This window comes from Ylistrum balloti, unplaced genomic scaffold, assembly GCF_031769215.1.
Source record: "Ylistrum balloti isolate Yb309-2 unplaced genomic scaffold, AGI_CSIRO_Ybal_v1 Utg369886, whole genome shotgun sequence".
Classification (NCBI taxonomy): domain Eukaryota; kingdom Metazoa; phylum Mollusca; class Bivalvia; order Pectinida; family Pectinidae; genus Ylistrum; species Ylistrum balloti.
The window spans coordinates 537,996-553,540 of NW_026782021.1; the positions used below are offsets into that span (position 1 = coordinate 537,996).

Genomic DNA, 15,545 nt, shown 5'->3' on the forward strand with positions numbered 1-15,545 from the left:
CATACTAACACTATAACCACAATTCTGTAGTATTCAGAATGGTAGTAAAATGCTTGGAAAGGTTTAGTTGAACACCTAGACAAGCCAAATATGGAACATTTGTTTGCAATATAAACATGGAAAGTATGTATCCTATTAACCCGAAATGATTAGTCAGTATTGGAGAGAATATGTCAGTAGGGTAATGTAAAGGAAGGTATTCAAGGACACCAAGAGGTAATGTGAATTGTCAGAAAACAGCAGATAGAGCCCCAGTTCATTTCTTATATAATTTTACAAGAATTAGTGAGTCTCTGGTGAGTTTAAATGAAGTAAAGTTTTGCAGACACAATTGATTTAGAAACCAATTTAAGATCCCTTTTATCCCATGATAAATTATTTCTGTAAATCTTATATATAACTTTCTTTTCCCAGTCATTATTTAAGTTATCCTTGCTCTATATCAGTGGTTTCTATTAAGACATCATAATGCAATCTGGGAATGTATGACATACATTCTGTAATATCATTTCCTGATGTTACTAAAGGTCACATAATGTAAGTTCATACACAAAAACATCACATGGACATATTTATGGGATAAAATGTTTTACTCTAAAAAAATTATCCTTCTTAATAATACATACCATTAAATCAGACTACTACAGATTGTGTGTATCAGGACAGGTGTGTATAGCAGTGTTGATACAGCGGACAAATGGTGTGTATCAGGACAGGTGTGTATAGCAGTGTTGATACAGTAGACAAATGGTATGTAACAGGACAGGTGTGTATAGCAGTGTTGATACAGTAGACAAATGGTATGTATCAGGACAGGTGTTTATAGCAGTGTTGATACAGTAGACAAATGGTATGTATCAGGACAGGTGTTTATAGCAGTGTTGATACAGCGGACAAATGGTGTGTATCAGGACAGGTGTGTATAGCAGTGTTGATACAGCGGACAAATGGTGTGTATCAGGACAGGTGTGTATAGCAGTGTTGATACAGCGGACAAATGGTGTGTATCAGGACAGGTGTGTATAGCAGTGTTGGTACAGTAGACAAATGGTGTGTATCAGGACAGGTGTGTATAGCAGTGTTGATACGGACAAGGATTTACAGCAGTGTTGATACAGCGGACAAATGGTGTGTATCAGGACAGGTGTGTACAGCAGTGTTGGTACAGTAGACAAATAGTATGTATCAGGACAGGTGTGTATAGCAGTGTTGATCAGGACTAGGGTGTACAGCAGTGTTGATACAGCGGACAAATGGTGTGTATCAGGACAGGTGTGTATAGCAGTGTTGATCAGGACTAGGGTGTACAGCAGTGTTGGTACAGTAGACAAATGGTGTGTATCAGGACAGGTGTGTATAGCAGTGTTGATCAGGGATGGGGTGTACAGCAGTGTTGATACGGTAGACAAATGGTGTGTATCAGGACAGGTGTGTATAGCAGTGCTGATCAGGGATGGGGTGTACAGCAGTGTTGATACAGTAGACAAATGGTGTGTATCAGGACAGGTGTGTATAGCAGTGTTGATCAGGACTAGGTTGTACAGCAGTGTTGATACAGTAGACAAATGGTGTGTATCAGGACAGGTGTGTATAGCAGCAGTGTTGATCAGGGATGGGGTGTACAGCAGTGTTGATACAGTAGACAAATGGTGTGTATCAGGACAGGTGTGTATAGCAGTGTTGATCAGGACTAGGGTGTACAGCAGTGTTGATACAGTAGACAAATGGTGTGTATCAGGACAGGTGTGTATAGCAGTGTTGATCAGGGATGGGGTGTACAGCAGTGTTGGTACAGTAGACAAATGGTGTGTATCAGAACAGGTGTGTATAGCAGTGTTGATCAGGGATGGAGTGTACAGCAGTGTTGGTACAGTAGACAAATGGTGTGTATCAGGACAGGTGTGTATAGCAGTGTTGATACAGTAGACAAATGGTGTGTATCAGGACAGGTGTGTATAGCAGTGTTGATACAGTAGACAAATGGTGTGTATCAGGACAGGTGTGTATAGCAGTATTGATCAGGACAGGTGTGTATAGCAGCAGTGTTGATCAGGGATGGGGTGTACAGCAGTGTTGATACAGTAGACAAATGGTGTGTATCAGGACAGGTGTGTATAGCAGTGTTGATCAGGACTAGGGTGTACAGCAGTGTTGATACAGTAGACAAATGGTGTGTATCAGGACAGGTGTGTATAGCAGTCAGGGATGGGGTGTACAGCAGTGTTGGTACAGTAGACAAATGGTGTGTATCAGAACAGGTGTGTATAGCAGTGTTGATCAGGGATGGAGTGTACAGCAGTGTTGGTACAGTAGACAAATGGTGTGTATCAGGACAGGTGTGTATAGCAGTGTTGATACAGTAGACAAATGGTGTGTATCAGGACAGGTGTGTATAGCAGTGTTGATACAGTAGACAAATGGTGTGTATCAGGACAGGTGTGTATAGCAGTATTGATCAGGACTAGGGTGTACAGCAGTGTTGATACAGTAGACAAATGGTGTGTATCAGGACAGGTGTGTATGGCAGTGTTGATCAGGGATGGGGTGTACAGCAGTGTTGGTACAGTAGACAAATGGTATGTATCAGGACAGGTGGGTATAGCAGTGTTGATACAGTAGACAAATGGTGTGTATCAGGACAGGTGGGTATAGCAGTGTTGATCAGGACTAGGGTGTACAGCACTTTTGAGACTGAAGACAGGTGGTTGGCTTAAATGAATTGATACATCATCTCATCGAGGCTACGTTTTTAACTACATGTAAAACATAAATGTGATGTTTGGAAAAATGTTGTGTTAGAGTGTTCTACAAATAAATCCCAAGTAAACAGTATGATAAATCAGGTAATATTTTATTATCACAGATCAACACCTGACATACATAAGTAAATCCTTGTAACAGAGCTAATTGTTTATATCTAAGATGTCCTTGGAGACATCCCCAACAACTGTATACAGTTCATTAGCCATTTCCTGTAATGTCTCTACAAGATGTCTCCAATATCTAACATTCTGAAATATAAAGTTATGATACCTCATTCTCTACATAGAGCAGTAAAGTAAAAAGTATGATGTTTTGGCAACTTTCCACAATGCACATTCTCTTAATCATACAGTTCCAAAAATATTACCATGGTAATACCTCTTCTTGATCTACGATTTTTTGCAAAATTCTTGTAACATCAACACAATATTTTAACCTCTTCTTTATACATAAATTAGAATTTTTGAGCATATGTTTGACAAAAGTTTATACTGTCTTAAGATTGCGAGGGTTCATTCTTTACGGAGTTCTCTTCTACTGGCTCCTGCTGAGATTGTTCCTCCTGGGGCTGAGTTTCTGGAGGGGTTATCTCCACATGTGGATATCCTTGGTTAGAAGGCGCCACTTGTGAAGGTGGGATCACCAGGGAAGGGGCACCTTGGGGAATTGGTATCCCCTTTGTAGAGTCAGCCTGTGGTGAGTCTGTCTCTGGGGATTGTGGTGTGATGTCACCAAGTCGAGTGTATAAAGCACTCTTCATGGCATTGAGAACGGTTATGGAAGCAAGGAGACACATGGCAGTATCCTCATATCCTTGGTCCTGGAAAAGCTCCACCAGACTGTCCCACTGTACAGATGTTGTATGGGAGTCATCTAAGACTGCTGCCTGGAATTGGTTAATCTGTGGATCATCTGAGGAGAAAAAATATTAGCAGTCAATAATAAGGATAAGCTGAGGGACATAGAGGTTCCAGTCAATAACAAGGGTAAGCTGAGGGACATAGTGGTTACAGTCAATAACAAGGGTAAGCTGAGGACATAGGGGTTACAGTCAATAACAAGGGTAAGCTGAGGGACATAGAGGTTACAGTCAATTACAAGGGTAAGCTGAGGGACATAGAGGTTACAGTCAATTACAAGGGTAAGCTGAGGGACATAGGGGTTACAGTCAATAACAAGGATAAGCTGAGGGACATAGGGGTTACAGTCAATAACAAGGGTAAGCTGAGGGACATAGGGGTTACAGTCAATTACAAGGGTAAGCTGAGGGACATAGGGGTTACAGTCAATTACAAGGATAAGCTGAGAGACATAGAGGTTACAGTCAATAACAAGGGTAAGCTGAGGGACATAGGGGTTACAGTCAATTACAAGGGTAAGCTGAGGGACATAGAGGTTACAGTCAATTACAAGGGTAAGCTGAGGGACATAGAGGTTACAGTCAATAACAAGGTTAAGCTGAGGAACAAAGGGGTTACAGTCAATAACAAGGGTAAGCTGAGGACATAGGGGTTACAGTCAATTACAAGGGTAAGCTGAGGGACATAGAGGTTACAGTCAATAACAAGGGTAAGCTGAGGGACATAGGGGTTACAGTCAATAACAAGGATAAGCTGAGGGACATAGGGGTTACAGTCAATAACAAGGGTAAGCTGAGGACATAGGGGTTACAGTCAATAACAAGGGTAAGCTGAGGGACATAGAGGTTACAGTCAATAACAAGGGTAAGCTGAGGGACAAAGGGGTTACAGTCAATTACAAGGATAAGCTGAGGGACATAGGGGTTACAGTCAATAACAAGGATAAGCTGAGGGACAAAGGGGTTACAGTCAATTACAAGGGTAAGCTGAGGGACAAAGGGGTTACAGTCAATAACAAGGATAAGCTGAGGGACAAAGGGGTTACAGTCAATTACAAGGGTAAGCTGAGGGACATAGGGGTTACAGTCAATAACAAGGTTAAGCTGAGGAACAAAGGGGTTACAGTCAATAACAAGGGTAAGCTGAGGACATAGGGGTTACAGTCAATTACAAGGGTAAGCTGAGGGACATAGAGGTTACAGTCAATAGAGGTTACAGTCAATTACAAGGGTAAGCTGAGGGACATAGAGGTTACAGTCAATAACAAGGGTAAGCTAAGGGCAAAGGGGTTACAGTCAATTACAAGGATAAGCTGAGGGACATAGGGGTTACAGTCAATAACAAGGATAAGCTGAGGGACAAAGGGGTTACAGTCAATTACAAGGGTAAGCTGAGGGACAAAGGGGTTACAGTCAATAACAAGGATAAGCTGAGGGACAAAGGGGTTACAGTCAATTACAAGGGTAAGCTGAGGACATAGAGGTTACAGTCAATAACAAGGTTAAGCTGAGGAACAAAGGGGTTACAGTCAATTACAAGGGTAAGCTGAGGACATAGAGGTTACAGTCAATAACAAGGGTAAGCTGAGGGACATAGTGGTTACAGTCAATAACAAGGATAAGCTGAGGACATAGGGGTTACAGTAAATAACAAGGGTAAGCTGAGGGACATAGGGGTTACAGTCAATAACAAGGATAAGCTGAGGGACATAGTGGTTACAGTCAATAATACCCGGTTATGGTCAACTTCGGACAGTTACAGCCAAAAACAGGTGTCATCTGGGGGACAAAACAGTTCTAGTCAATAACAAGGGTTACCTGGGGGACAAGACAGTTACAGTAAATAACAAGGGTTATCTGGGGACAAAACAGTTATAGTCAATAACAAGGATTATCTGGGGGACAAGACAGTTACAGTCAATAACAAGGGTTACCTAGGGGACAAAACAGTTACAGTCAATAACAAGGGTTACCTGGGGGACAAAACAGTTATAGTCAATAACAAGGGTTATCTGGGGGACAAGACAGTTACAGTCAATAACAAGGGTTACCTAGGGGACAAAACAGTTACAGTCAATAACAAGGGTTACCTGGGGGACAAAACAGTTACAGTCAATAACAAGGGTATCTTGGGAAGGAGACAGTTACAGTAAATTACTGTCAAATTTGAAGCTGACATTTATACAGCCATGAATCAACAAGTTAATCAGTTGTTGACTTGGGATATAGAACCTATATGTAAAATACATATTTACTGTTTTATGCACACTTACCAATTGATGGTCGTTTCTGTAGGTCCTGTATGAAAGGCAGAACTAGGTTATACTGGTTCTTCTCGAGTACTACCAGTAACACCAAACCAATTGGCAGGGCTCGGCTACCATCACCATCCTCTTCCACAAGAGCATGCATCAGTTGAACAGATGGACAGATCCGAAGAACAGACATGAACTGATCACGTGTGAATGGCATCTTGTGTCGAGCATAGTCCATGCCAGCATGAATGCGTCCCTGTTTCAGCAGACACACCACAGTCTGGCGATGGAGCTGCAACTTGCTGAACACATTCTGGGCAAGAGCTTGACTCCCGCACCGACAAGGCACCTTACACTTACAGTGAGCACTGATTCGCTCCCCTAGATCCTCTGACAGAGTCAGTCTGCAACATGTACAAAATGCTCCAAGTTAGAACAAGAAATAACATACATGTCTATATTCCAAAAATTTTCAAGATTATATTAAACGACTATTGCAGAACTTTTCTTGCGGTTTGTAGTATCAATAGAATTGAAGTTTTTATAACATCACCAGAAGAAGGTTTTTCGATGACTACAATGTCACTTTCATCTAACAAATGGCCAGTGTGAAGTGTACTAGCAGTGATGTATGTAATGTACGAGATGGTCAAAATATTGGCACAGGACAACTTTGCAAACAAGATCTAAATGTATGTCGTGTTTTACATAAATAATAAAAACAGGTAAAACAAAAACCCAAACTGACCTTTCCTGTGAGATCCAGTGAGACAAGAGGTCAAGTCTGTTCTCACCCAGGGCACACTCGACACATTCCAATGACAGTGTATCATTAGGCTTCATGCCAATAGCCCCCACAGATGACATCACTGCCTCGCTGAAAGCCAGGAGTGGTGACCGACCGTTTACCTGGACCTTTACATCTGAAACCCGGTGTATAAAATGTCATATTAGTGTGAATTTTTACTGTAATGAAACCTGACCAATCTGACCCTTGTCACATATGTCCTAAACCAGTTGGTATGAATCTACAAGATGTAGGATCAGACAGGTTTCACTTTTCATCCTTAAAATCAATTAATGTAGAATGACATAAATCTAAGTTACACTTTGAACCAATCTTACAAATTTTTGACGTTACCTCTGAACTTGGCGAGTGTGGCAGATGTCCTTAGGATTCCCTTAGGACTGTTAGCAGCGTGTATGGCTGCCTCCTCATATTTTCCATCCTCAAAAAGCTCATTAAATTTCTCTATGTACTCCAGCATCATCTCCGCTTCCTTCTCCCTATTTGGATCATCATCATCGAAGGACGATTTGGATGCTGCAGCTGCTGATCCTTCCCTTCCCTCTGCCTGGTTCTGGTCTGGGGCGAGCTCTGTATATTGTCAACAGATTGGTATATTTGCATTGCATATCCCCCACTACAGTACCAAAAACTTGGAAAACATGTTATTCCATACATAATGTAACAATTCATTTTTTAATAATTCATGGTGTAGGTATGATTTATATTGATGACTATTTAACAAGGATCCACAAATCTGGCACATAATGATTTAAGATATACTTTTAACATAAATGTATGAAATGACCTGAATAATACTTTCTTTATGATGAAATATGTGTACAAAGTTTTGACTTTACCATAAAGATTGAGAATTACCACAAAGGTTTCTTACATAGTGAATGGCATAAAATATATAACACTGATAGTTAAAAAAAATCACTTTAGAATTGCATTCCAAACAAGAATTTAAAAAACCTTGATCATCAGAATATTCTGTCACTAAATCAACAATAAAACAAACAGGTAAAATCTTCTTTTAGAATTTGTTTCAGAACTTAAGACAAATAAATCTTCGTCAATTGCCTATATTTACAAGCTATTGTCTACGATTGCCAATAGTGCACTGATTATTGTCTGTCATAGCCAATTGCACTAACTATTGTGCCTGACAAAGCCAAGACTGTACTAACTATTGTAATTATTGCCAATGTTTTACTAGACATTACCACTATAAACTACAGCTATCTGAAAGCTTTATTATGATTTTGTCCTCTCTAGTCTTTACTGACTTTATCATGCTCCCTATCCTAAAGACTTTCTGTGGGAAGGTCCCTTATAACATCTGTAATCATAACCCACCACAGACTCATCCCTATCCTAAAGACTTTCTGCAGGAAGGTTCCTTATAACATCTGTAATCACAACCCACCACAGACTCATCCCCGCCCTAAAGACTTTCTGCGAGAAGGTCCCTTATAACATCTGTAATCACAACCCACCACAGACTCATCCCTGTCCTAAAGACTTTCTGTGGGAAGGTCCCTTATATCATCTGTAATCACAACCCACCACAGACTCATCCCTGTCTTAAAGACTTTCTCCGGGAAGGTCCCTTATAACATCTGCAATCACAACCCACCACAGACTCATGTAGATATTAGTGACAACAATTTTCATTTACAAAACATTTATAAAACTATTGGATTTTATGTTGCTTTTCATATTCTGGTCTGAACCTCAGTGTATGGTTTAATGTAAACCCATGTTAGTTGATTTTCACAAGTGACAACATCCAGAGATAAACAAGTGGACACAAACAAATGGGTTTCTGATACGGACTTACACATGTACAACTTCATATGGTGAATATATAGTGTGTAAATCTCATGGATACAAACTGTAAAGGAAGTTACTGATGATTTGTACCATCAGTATGGCTCCATCATTACACTGTAATGCACGATTATCTCAGCCAGTAAAACATGGTATGATGAGTTGTCTCCCATTAACTTATTCAAGATTGAACACTGTGAACCCCAATAATGTTAAAAGTTCACACGTACAGAAACTTATGAAAGGTACCATGTAACAGGTGACAAAATAACATCAGATAATAAATTGGCTGACCAGTGGCCTATAATAAACTGGCTGACCAGTGGCCTATAATGAATTGGCTGACCAGTGGCCTATAATAAATTGGATGACCAGTGGCCTATTGTTGTAGAAGTATACATTGTGCTGTACTAAATCTAGTATTACATAATACTGAGACACTGAAATTGATTGCCTAAGCAGCTCGCTGTTTGTAACATTTCTGAGTCATATCAACATGCTCTCCAAGACGTTTTACAGGCTGTGTGTTAATTTCAGTGATGGGAAATTACTTCAGTGAAACATAAACAACAGTGAATGTTGAACTCAGAACATCAACTTTCCAACAAAAAACTACATATTACACAAATGGCTATAGGGTACCTGTTAAATCAACACCAGCATTATATCTGTAATTCAGACGGTTACCTGCAAGCAAAACCAGGCCAAGCAGTGTTACAGGCAATAACTGGATATCAACAAAAACGAGTCAGTTGAAACTAAAAATTAACCTGTAATCCTGATATACAAGCACTCCATACAGATACCAGTAAACTACACCCCATATAAATCACTCAATGTACAGTTATTATATCCTCTTCACCAAGTATACATCATATCTCCCCCATTTCTCCTTACACCATCGCAATCACGTTCTTACCATTTGCTGATCGTTTGACAGTCAAGCGTTTCACTTTACGTTTGACTTAATAAAAAAAAGATAATTATTTTTTCATGTTTAACAAAACAAAGACATAGAACAATGTATAGTACAGTAAAACTATTGCTCAGAAATATAGTTTTCTCCATTTCTACAGAAATAAAACACATAACCTACTCTAACTACTCCAATGCACTCAGATCTAACAAGTTTGGATAGGAAGTGATGTTGTGGTGATCAACAGTTCATTACAGTCTAAATCCAGACAATTATTTGTAGCTTTCATCAGACATTTGAGTGACCACAACATGAAAACTTGATATCCAGAACACTAGCTCCTCCATTTTGCAGAGAGATAATTGATTTTGTAAACTTCTGATTTCATATCATGTTTGATATTTGAAACATATATGCACCTAATACAAATAGAATGTTCTTCCATGTGAAAATACTAACATGCTGTCTGAATTTTCACATATCTTTCACTAATTGTTTTTGCAAATCTTTTCAGATTTTGAAACCCTTTCAATTCAATTCAATTTCAATTGAAAATCTGACATATCTTAAGATTTTTTTTCATTTAATTTTCATTCAGAAACTGATTACTTTTCAAGAGAAAAGATGACTTTATTGAGCAGAAAAATATTGTTTCAAATGAGTTTGAAAAAAAAAAGTGTATAAACTTATTAGAGCAAGACTCCACTGAATGCCTCGAAGAAGACCATGACAAGTTTCTCACCTACATCTAACCATTCTCTACTTGTGGGTTTCTTTATTTATCATTGACCTATATTTTTTACTTCTGTTATGAAATCAGGAATTTAATCCTCCATAGATAACAACTGCATAGCTGTACTGAAACAATATGAAAATCACCGATTTCTTTTTGAAAGATGCACATCCTTCCATAATTCTTTTGTGATTCCATAATGCTCCATTCTGTTTGATAGACAAAACCTTAAGTTATTTTCAAATGTCATCAGCAAGTACTGTGTAACTACACTGACTAAGAAGCAATGGACATGTTGTAGGAATGATTATCTAACCAGTAACACATAGAATGCAGCATGAGACATACGTTACATGAAAACTCTATAATACGAAATTCAACGAGTCATTAGTCACTTCAATTCCACATCAAAATCAATGGTGAATATTCTACAAAAAAATGAGTTTTTGCATAAAGTTTTATTGTCATTTATGTATTACATTAAATGTTATAGCTGAACACTTAGCACCAAAATAAACACGAGTATCATCAGAACTGAAAAATGCTCCCCAAAATCACTTTGTTGGAAATCAAACTTTAACAAAGGGCAAAAATTCTGTAAATAAGGGGTTTCAGACACTGAATTTGGTACACTGCACGTCCTCTTAGCATAGTCATTGTATACACCAAGTGTCATTACACTAGTTTAAATGAAAGCAAAGTTAGTGTACGCTCTGGACACAAAATTTTAGCAATGTACAATAACTTTAAAGGTTGCTGGGCCTTAATTTGGTACACTGCATATTGTCTATGTATGATGAATGTACATACCCAGTTTCACTATTGTAGTGTAAATGTAAACAATTTAAACTTGTGCTCAGAATACAAAATTTAAAACAAAGGGCAATAACCCTGTAATAAAGGGGTTGTGGGACCTCAATTTGTTACGCTGCACATCGTCTTAGAATAACCAATGTATACACCAAGTTTCATTATCCTTGTTCAAATGCAAAGACACAAAATTTTAACAAAGTGCCATAACTCAGGGTGGGGCTGCAAGCTCCTACTTTGGTACAATGCATAATGCCTTAGTATGACAAATGTATACATCAAGTTACATGATCCTTGCTTTGCTGTGGGCAAAGGTATGCTCTAGACACAAAAGAATGGATGGATGGGTGGACAAACTGGCAATTATATACTGCCCCCCCCCCACCCCCACATCCCCCCGAAAATTTTCGTGGAGCATACAAATGGTGACTAGTGGTCTTACCAAATTGATCCCAATTTCATCATATTTGTGTGGGAAATTCTTGACAAAAATATGTGGAGACTTTTTTTTTTAATCTAAGCTATATAACACTGAAAAAGAGAGCTGAAGACACTAAGAGTGATCCCTGTATGTCATTTTGTGATACTAACATTAGTTGATTAATACATCTAGAACACCAGAATTGCAAACATTTACACAGATCTAATTAAAACAACAAACATTTTTGTTTACACATACAAATGGTCAGTAGTTCTAACAGAAGTTATGGTAATTGAATTCTGTGTTACAAGAATTAGTTGTCCTGTTTAGCAGGATGTAATATTGAGAGATCAAGAATCACTTAAGGGTACCAAATTGCATATAAATATTGCAATACAAACACTCTAAATTTAAAAATGGATTGATTACTATCAACTCTATTAATGGATCTTTGTACAACAAAGATTGAAGAATATTTTTTGAAGCTATAAAGATGATAATATTTTACCTTTTTCCTGAATCTGCAGACCAGCTGCATGTGAGAGTGCAAAGAAAACAGCATCACCCACAGTTTGATGTGGGGGTTTCACTCGATTGTAAGCCTGGGCAGCCTCTACTGCTATTTTTAGACGATGCTGCTTTGCTCGGTACAGTTGACCTTGGAGGGCAAGTTGATCTCTATAAAGAACCTTTTCATCCAGCTTCTCTTTAAGCTCAACCTTGTAGGATTTCTCTACATATCTTGTTCTTAAACTGATATCTAGTTCCTTCAGCTGACGGTCAAGCTTCTCTAAGTCTCGATACAACAACGACACATTTGTAGACTCCTCTAGTGTTAACCCTGTCACAAGACATCAGAAATATGAAATCAGCATCATCAATCACATGTACATATGTATGTACATGCATCTATATATAAACATACATGTAATAAATTGAAACACATTTATAAATAAAGACTATCTTTTTACTGGCACCCACTTCAGGCCATAAAACTCGTTAACTTTAGCACTATGTTGTCAAACCAAAGATTGATCTGCAACTCTTAATAACAAGAGTTTTGATGTAAAAAAAAATCAATAACATGAATTGATCTCTTGATTATATATCAATTATGGGATCATATTGAATAGACAATGGATAGCACAACCAACATGCACTGAAAGTTCAACTTTTATTGCATTAAGTAAATTATACAGTATGTTGAACTACCCGGTAAAAGTTGCTGGTAAAGAAACTAACCAGGTATCAAACGATGATCCTTCCTGAATTCTCGTTTCGGTGGCTCAGTTACCTGCCTTTCAAATTCTTCATGTTCCTTACGTTTGGCTTTTAAATTCAGCAGCTGTTTTTGGAGTCTGTCATTATCTTTTTCAATGATACCAATCCTATTTATAGCAATGAAAAATGATTAATTTACAATCATAATTTCAATTTGACATTCTTTTTACATCTATAATCAGAGATACAATGATGGTGACTGTTCATGATTACAAGGTAATGTATTTGATTATTTATCTATATATAGTAATGTAAATAGGACAGGGTACTGTTTATGAGAAGTATATATGTTAAGTTAGTAATCCATCAGATCCTACCATACTATGGTATCAAAACAGGAATAAAGGGTGATTACTCTGTATATATAGGAACATACATCCTAATGACAGAATGCAGAATGCTGCAATCTCAACAAAAATGACAATTTAGGCAATATTAGATATATGATGGAACAAATTGCTGCACAGTGAAGAAACGGCCATAATTCTTCAAAAGTTCACTTTTTTTCTGGTGATATATTTTAAAAAGTTAGATAACCGATAGTATTTTTAAAGAAAATAAATATGTTGCGGCACTTCTTTTACCACTACAGGTGTCAGAATACATGTCATAGGAAATATGCATTTTAGCTTAACTTTTGCTGATATTTCTTTGTGAATAACAACAATTCTTAGTTATTTTCAAGACAATCTTTGTTTTCAGCAAATTTCTTTTCTCATCAAAATGCAATAATATGATAACTTCCGTAGTCCTCTTAAGCATAGCATTGGAGCTGGGAGATATATACATAAGTAACCTCATTCATTCATTGAATCATCACTTACATTAATGTTTTCCCAAACAGACACAGTTATACATTTTTAGTATATACTGCACTTAGTTAAAAATAATATTGTAGATTATATAATTATAGAACAATCCTTCCATTATCCCACATTTAAACTGGGATACACTGGATATATACCTTTCCTCTAATTCATCTCCTCTTTTTTTGTAATTCCTGATGGTTGAAGGTTCTGAGGCCATAGCCTTGAGTTTGCCATGAAGAAAGACAGCCTCTCTCTGTCCTGATTTGATCACCTCAATGGTGTCCTCATACTCCTTCTTCACTGCTGTCAGCAGAGGTTTATAAGCCTTCACATGTTCAATAATCTTCAAAAAATAAAAGTAAGGAAAGGCATACATTAACTTTTTTTTATCCCAGGCATTCATTACAGTGGTTTTACTACAGACAGATGTACAAACTTTACCTTTGTTTGACATTCAATTGTTATTTATAATTCAATATTGTCCAATAGAATTGTTAAACAAATCTGTGATAATGCATAAAAAATAATCCCTTCACATAAATGTCCTACAGGGATTGAGATGGTCTGATAAATAGATCTTTCTTACCCTATTGAAAACAGTCTTAAAGATGATATAGCGCTGTTCATCTTCTTCAGTATTGATCCTGGCCATCTCATAGTCAATGTACTCACTGAGATCCTGAAGGAAACGCCTGTCAACCTCATTTGTAATGATAGGTGGTATCTTGGGGTACTTTGTGGTGGGAGTGGAGGATCTTGACGACATTCTATAATATAAATAAATCTGATATATACATATACAAGTAAACAAGACATTAAGAAGACAATAATGTTATTCTTTATTTACTTCAACCTGTAATCTTGTCATTGGGTCTACTTTATCAAAGTCACTCAAAAGTACCAGGTAAGTTATCAGTATAATAAGTCACCAGAAATAGCCTCTTAAACATTATAAGAAACAGAGTTGTTTTTTTTATTACTAATTTCAGTGTCTCCACTAGTGATTGAGTCTGGGATCTCTCCTACTCTGGTTTACTAGCCTCATAGTCAATTGATCAATCTAACAAGAAGCCCTCCCCAGCCCAGAATTTACATCAACCGCTATTCTTTTCTTGGAAAGAATCTGTCCTGGTGTTTTGCGATGGTAACAGCAACCCCCAGCTTGAAACAACAAATGTAGTCTTATGTATCCTCAACATATCTAAGTGAAGATGTCTCTATCTGACAGGTGTATTACAGTTAGTATTTATCTGTGTTATATTCATTACAATGAATAGTAAATTAAAGGTCCCCATTCCCTGTGTTATCAATGTGCATGTATATGGTGCCTCTGTATAACTGTAATTGTCAGTGTGCTGAACATATGACTGTCAATGTGCTGAACATATGACTGTCAATGTGCTGAACATATGACTGTTGCAATGTGTACAATCAAGTGTGAGCTTTATAACCTTTTCCTCCATCATAACATGCGTTTGAGATGCACTGGTGGCAGGAGATAATGTTGATTGGGTAAGTTATTTCCCAACCATGGCAGGTTTATTTTTCTACATGGGTTTCCCTCCAACGTTCAAATAATATTTGCTCTGTACAGTAGAGTACTGTACAACTTTTGCTTATCTCTGAACATGATATAAAATGGTATAATTTTCAGTTAACTACTGAACTAGAATATGAAAGAAAAACAAAATACTAATAGATGATTTGTCATGATCTGAAGTCAAGAGCTTTTACAAAGTGCAAGTTACCATTGATGATATATAAACTCTTGAGTATATGAGTAAACTTCTCTCATTAAGCCTACTGTACAGTGCTAGACTATCAATTTTTCAGTCCTAGTCTTCCGTTTGGATATTTTCAGAACGTAGCAGAGTAATGCAAATTGATAAAATCGGAACTGCTTTTATTTACCTTTATGTGTTTGAAAATATCTGCCAAAGATGACCTGAATAAAAATGCACAGCGAAATCCCTACGCATATATATCAATACATCAAGGGCACCGACTCGCTGACGGTAGTCGCCATTTTCAAACAACTCGTAGATAGGAAGTGACGTCACAAATACGGGCATTTT

The 15,545-nt window shown here is 37.6% G+C and overlaps 1 protein-coding gene across 1 annotated transcript; it reads right to left on the minus strand.

Moving 5' to 3' along the window:
• Positions 1 to 3,187: 3,187 nt before the first annotated feature.
• LOC132546361 (clathrin heavy chain linker domain-containing protein 1-like) lies at positions 3,188 to 15,455 on the minus strand. Its single transcript, XM_060210074.1, has 10 exons — positions 15,382 to 15,455; positions 14,057 to 14,237; positions 13,626 to 13,813; positions 12,623 to 12,768; positions 11,889 to 12,221; positions 9,143 to 9,187; positions 7,019 to 7,255; positions 6,626 to 6,800; positions 5,896 to 6,281; positions 3,188 to 3,675 (listed from the first exon to the last, which is right to left on the minus strand). The coding sequence occupies exons 2-10, from the start codon at positions 14,234 to 14,236 to the stop codon at positions 3,260 to 3,262; spliced, it is 2,106 nt and encodes a 701-aa protein (XP_060066057.1). The 5' UTR covers position 14,237; positions 15,382 to 15,455; the 3' UTR covers positions 3,188 to 3,259.
• Between the last annotated feature and the right edge of the window lie 90 nt (positions 15,456 to 15,545).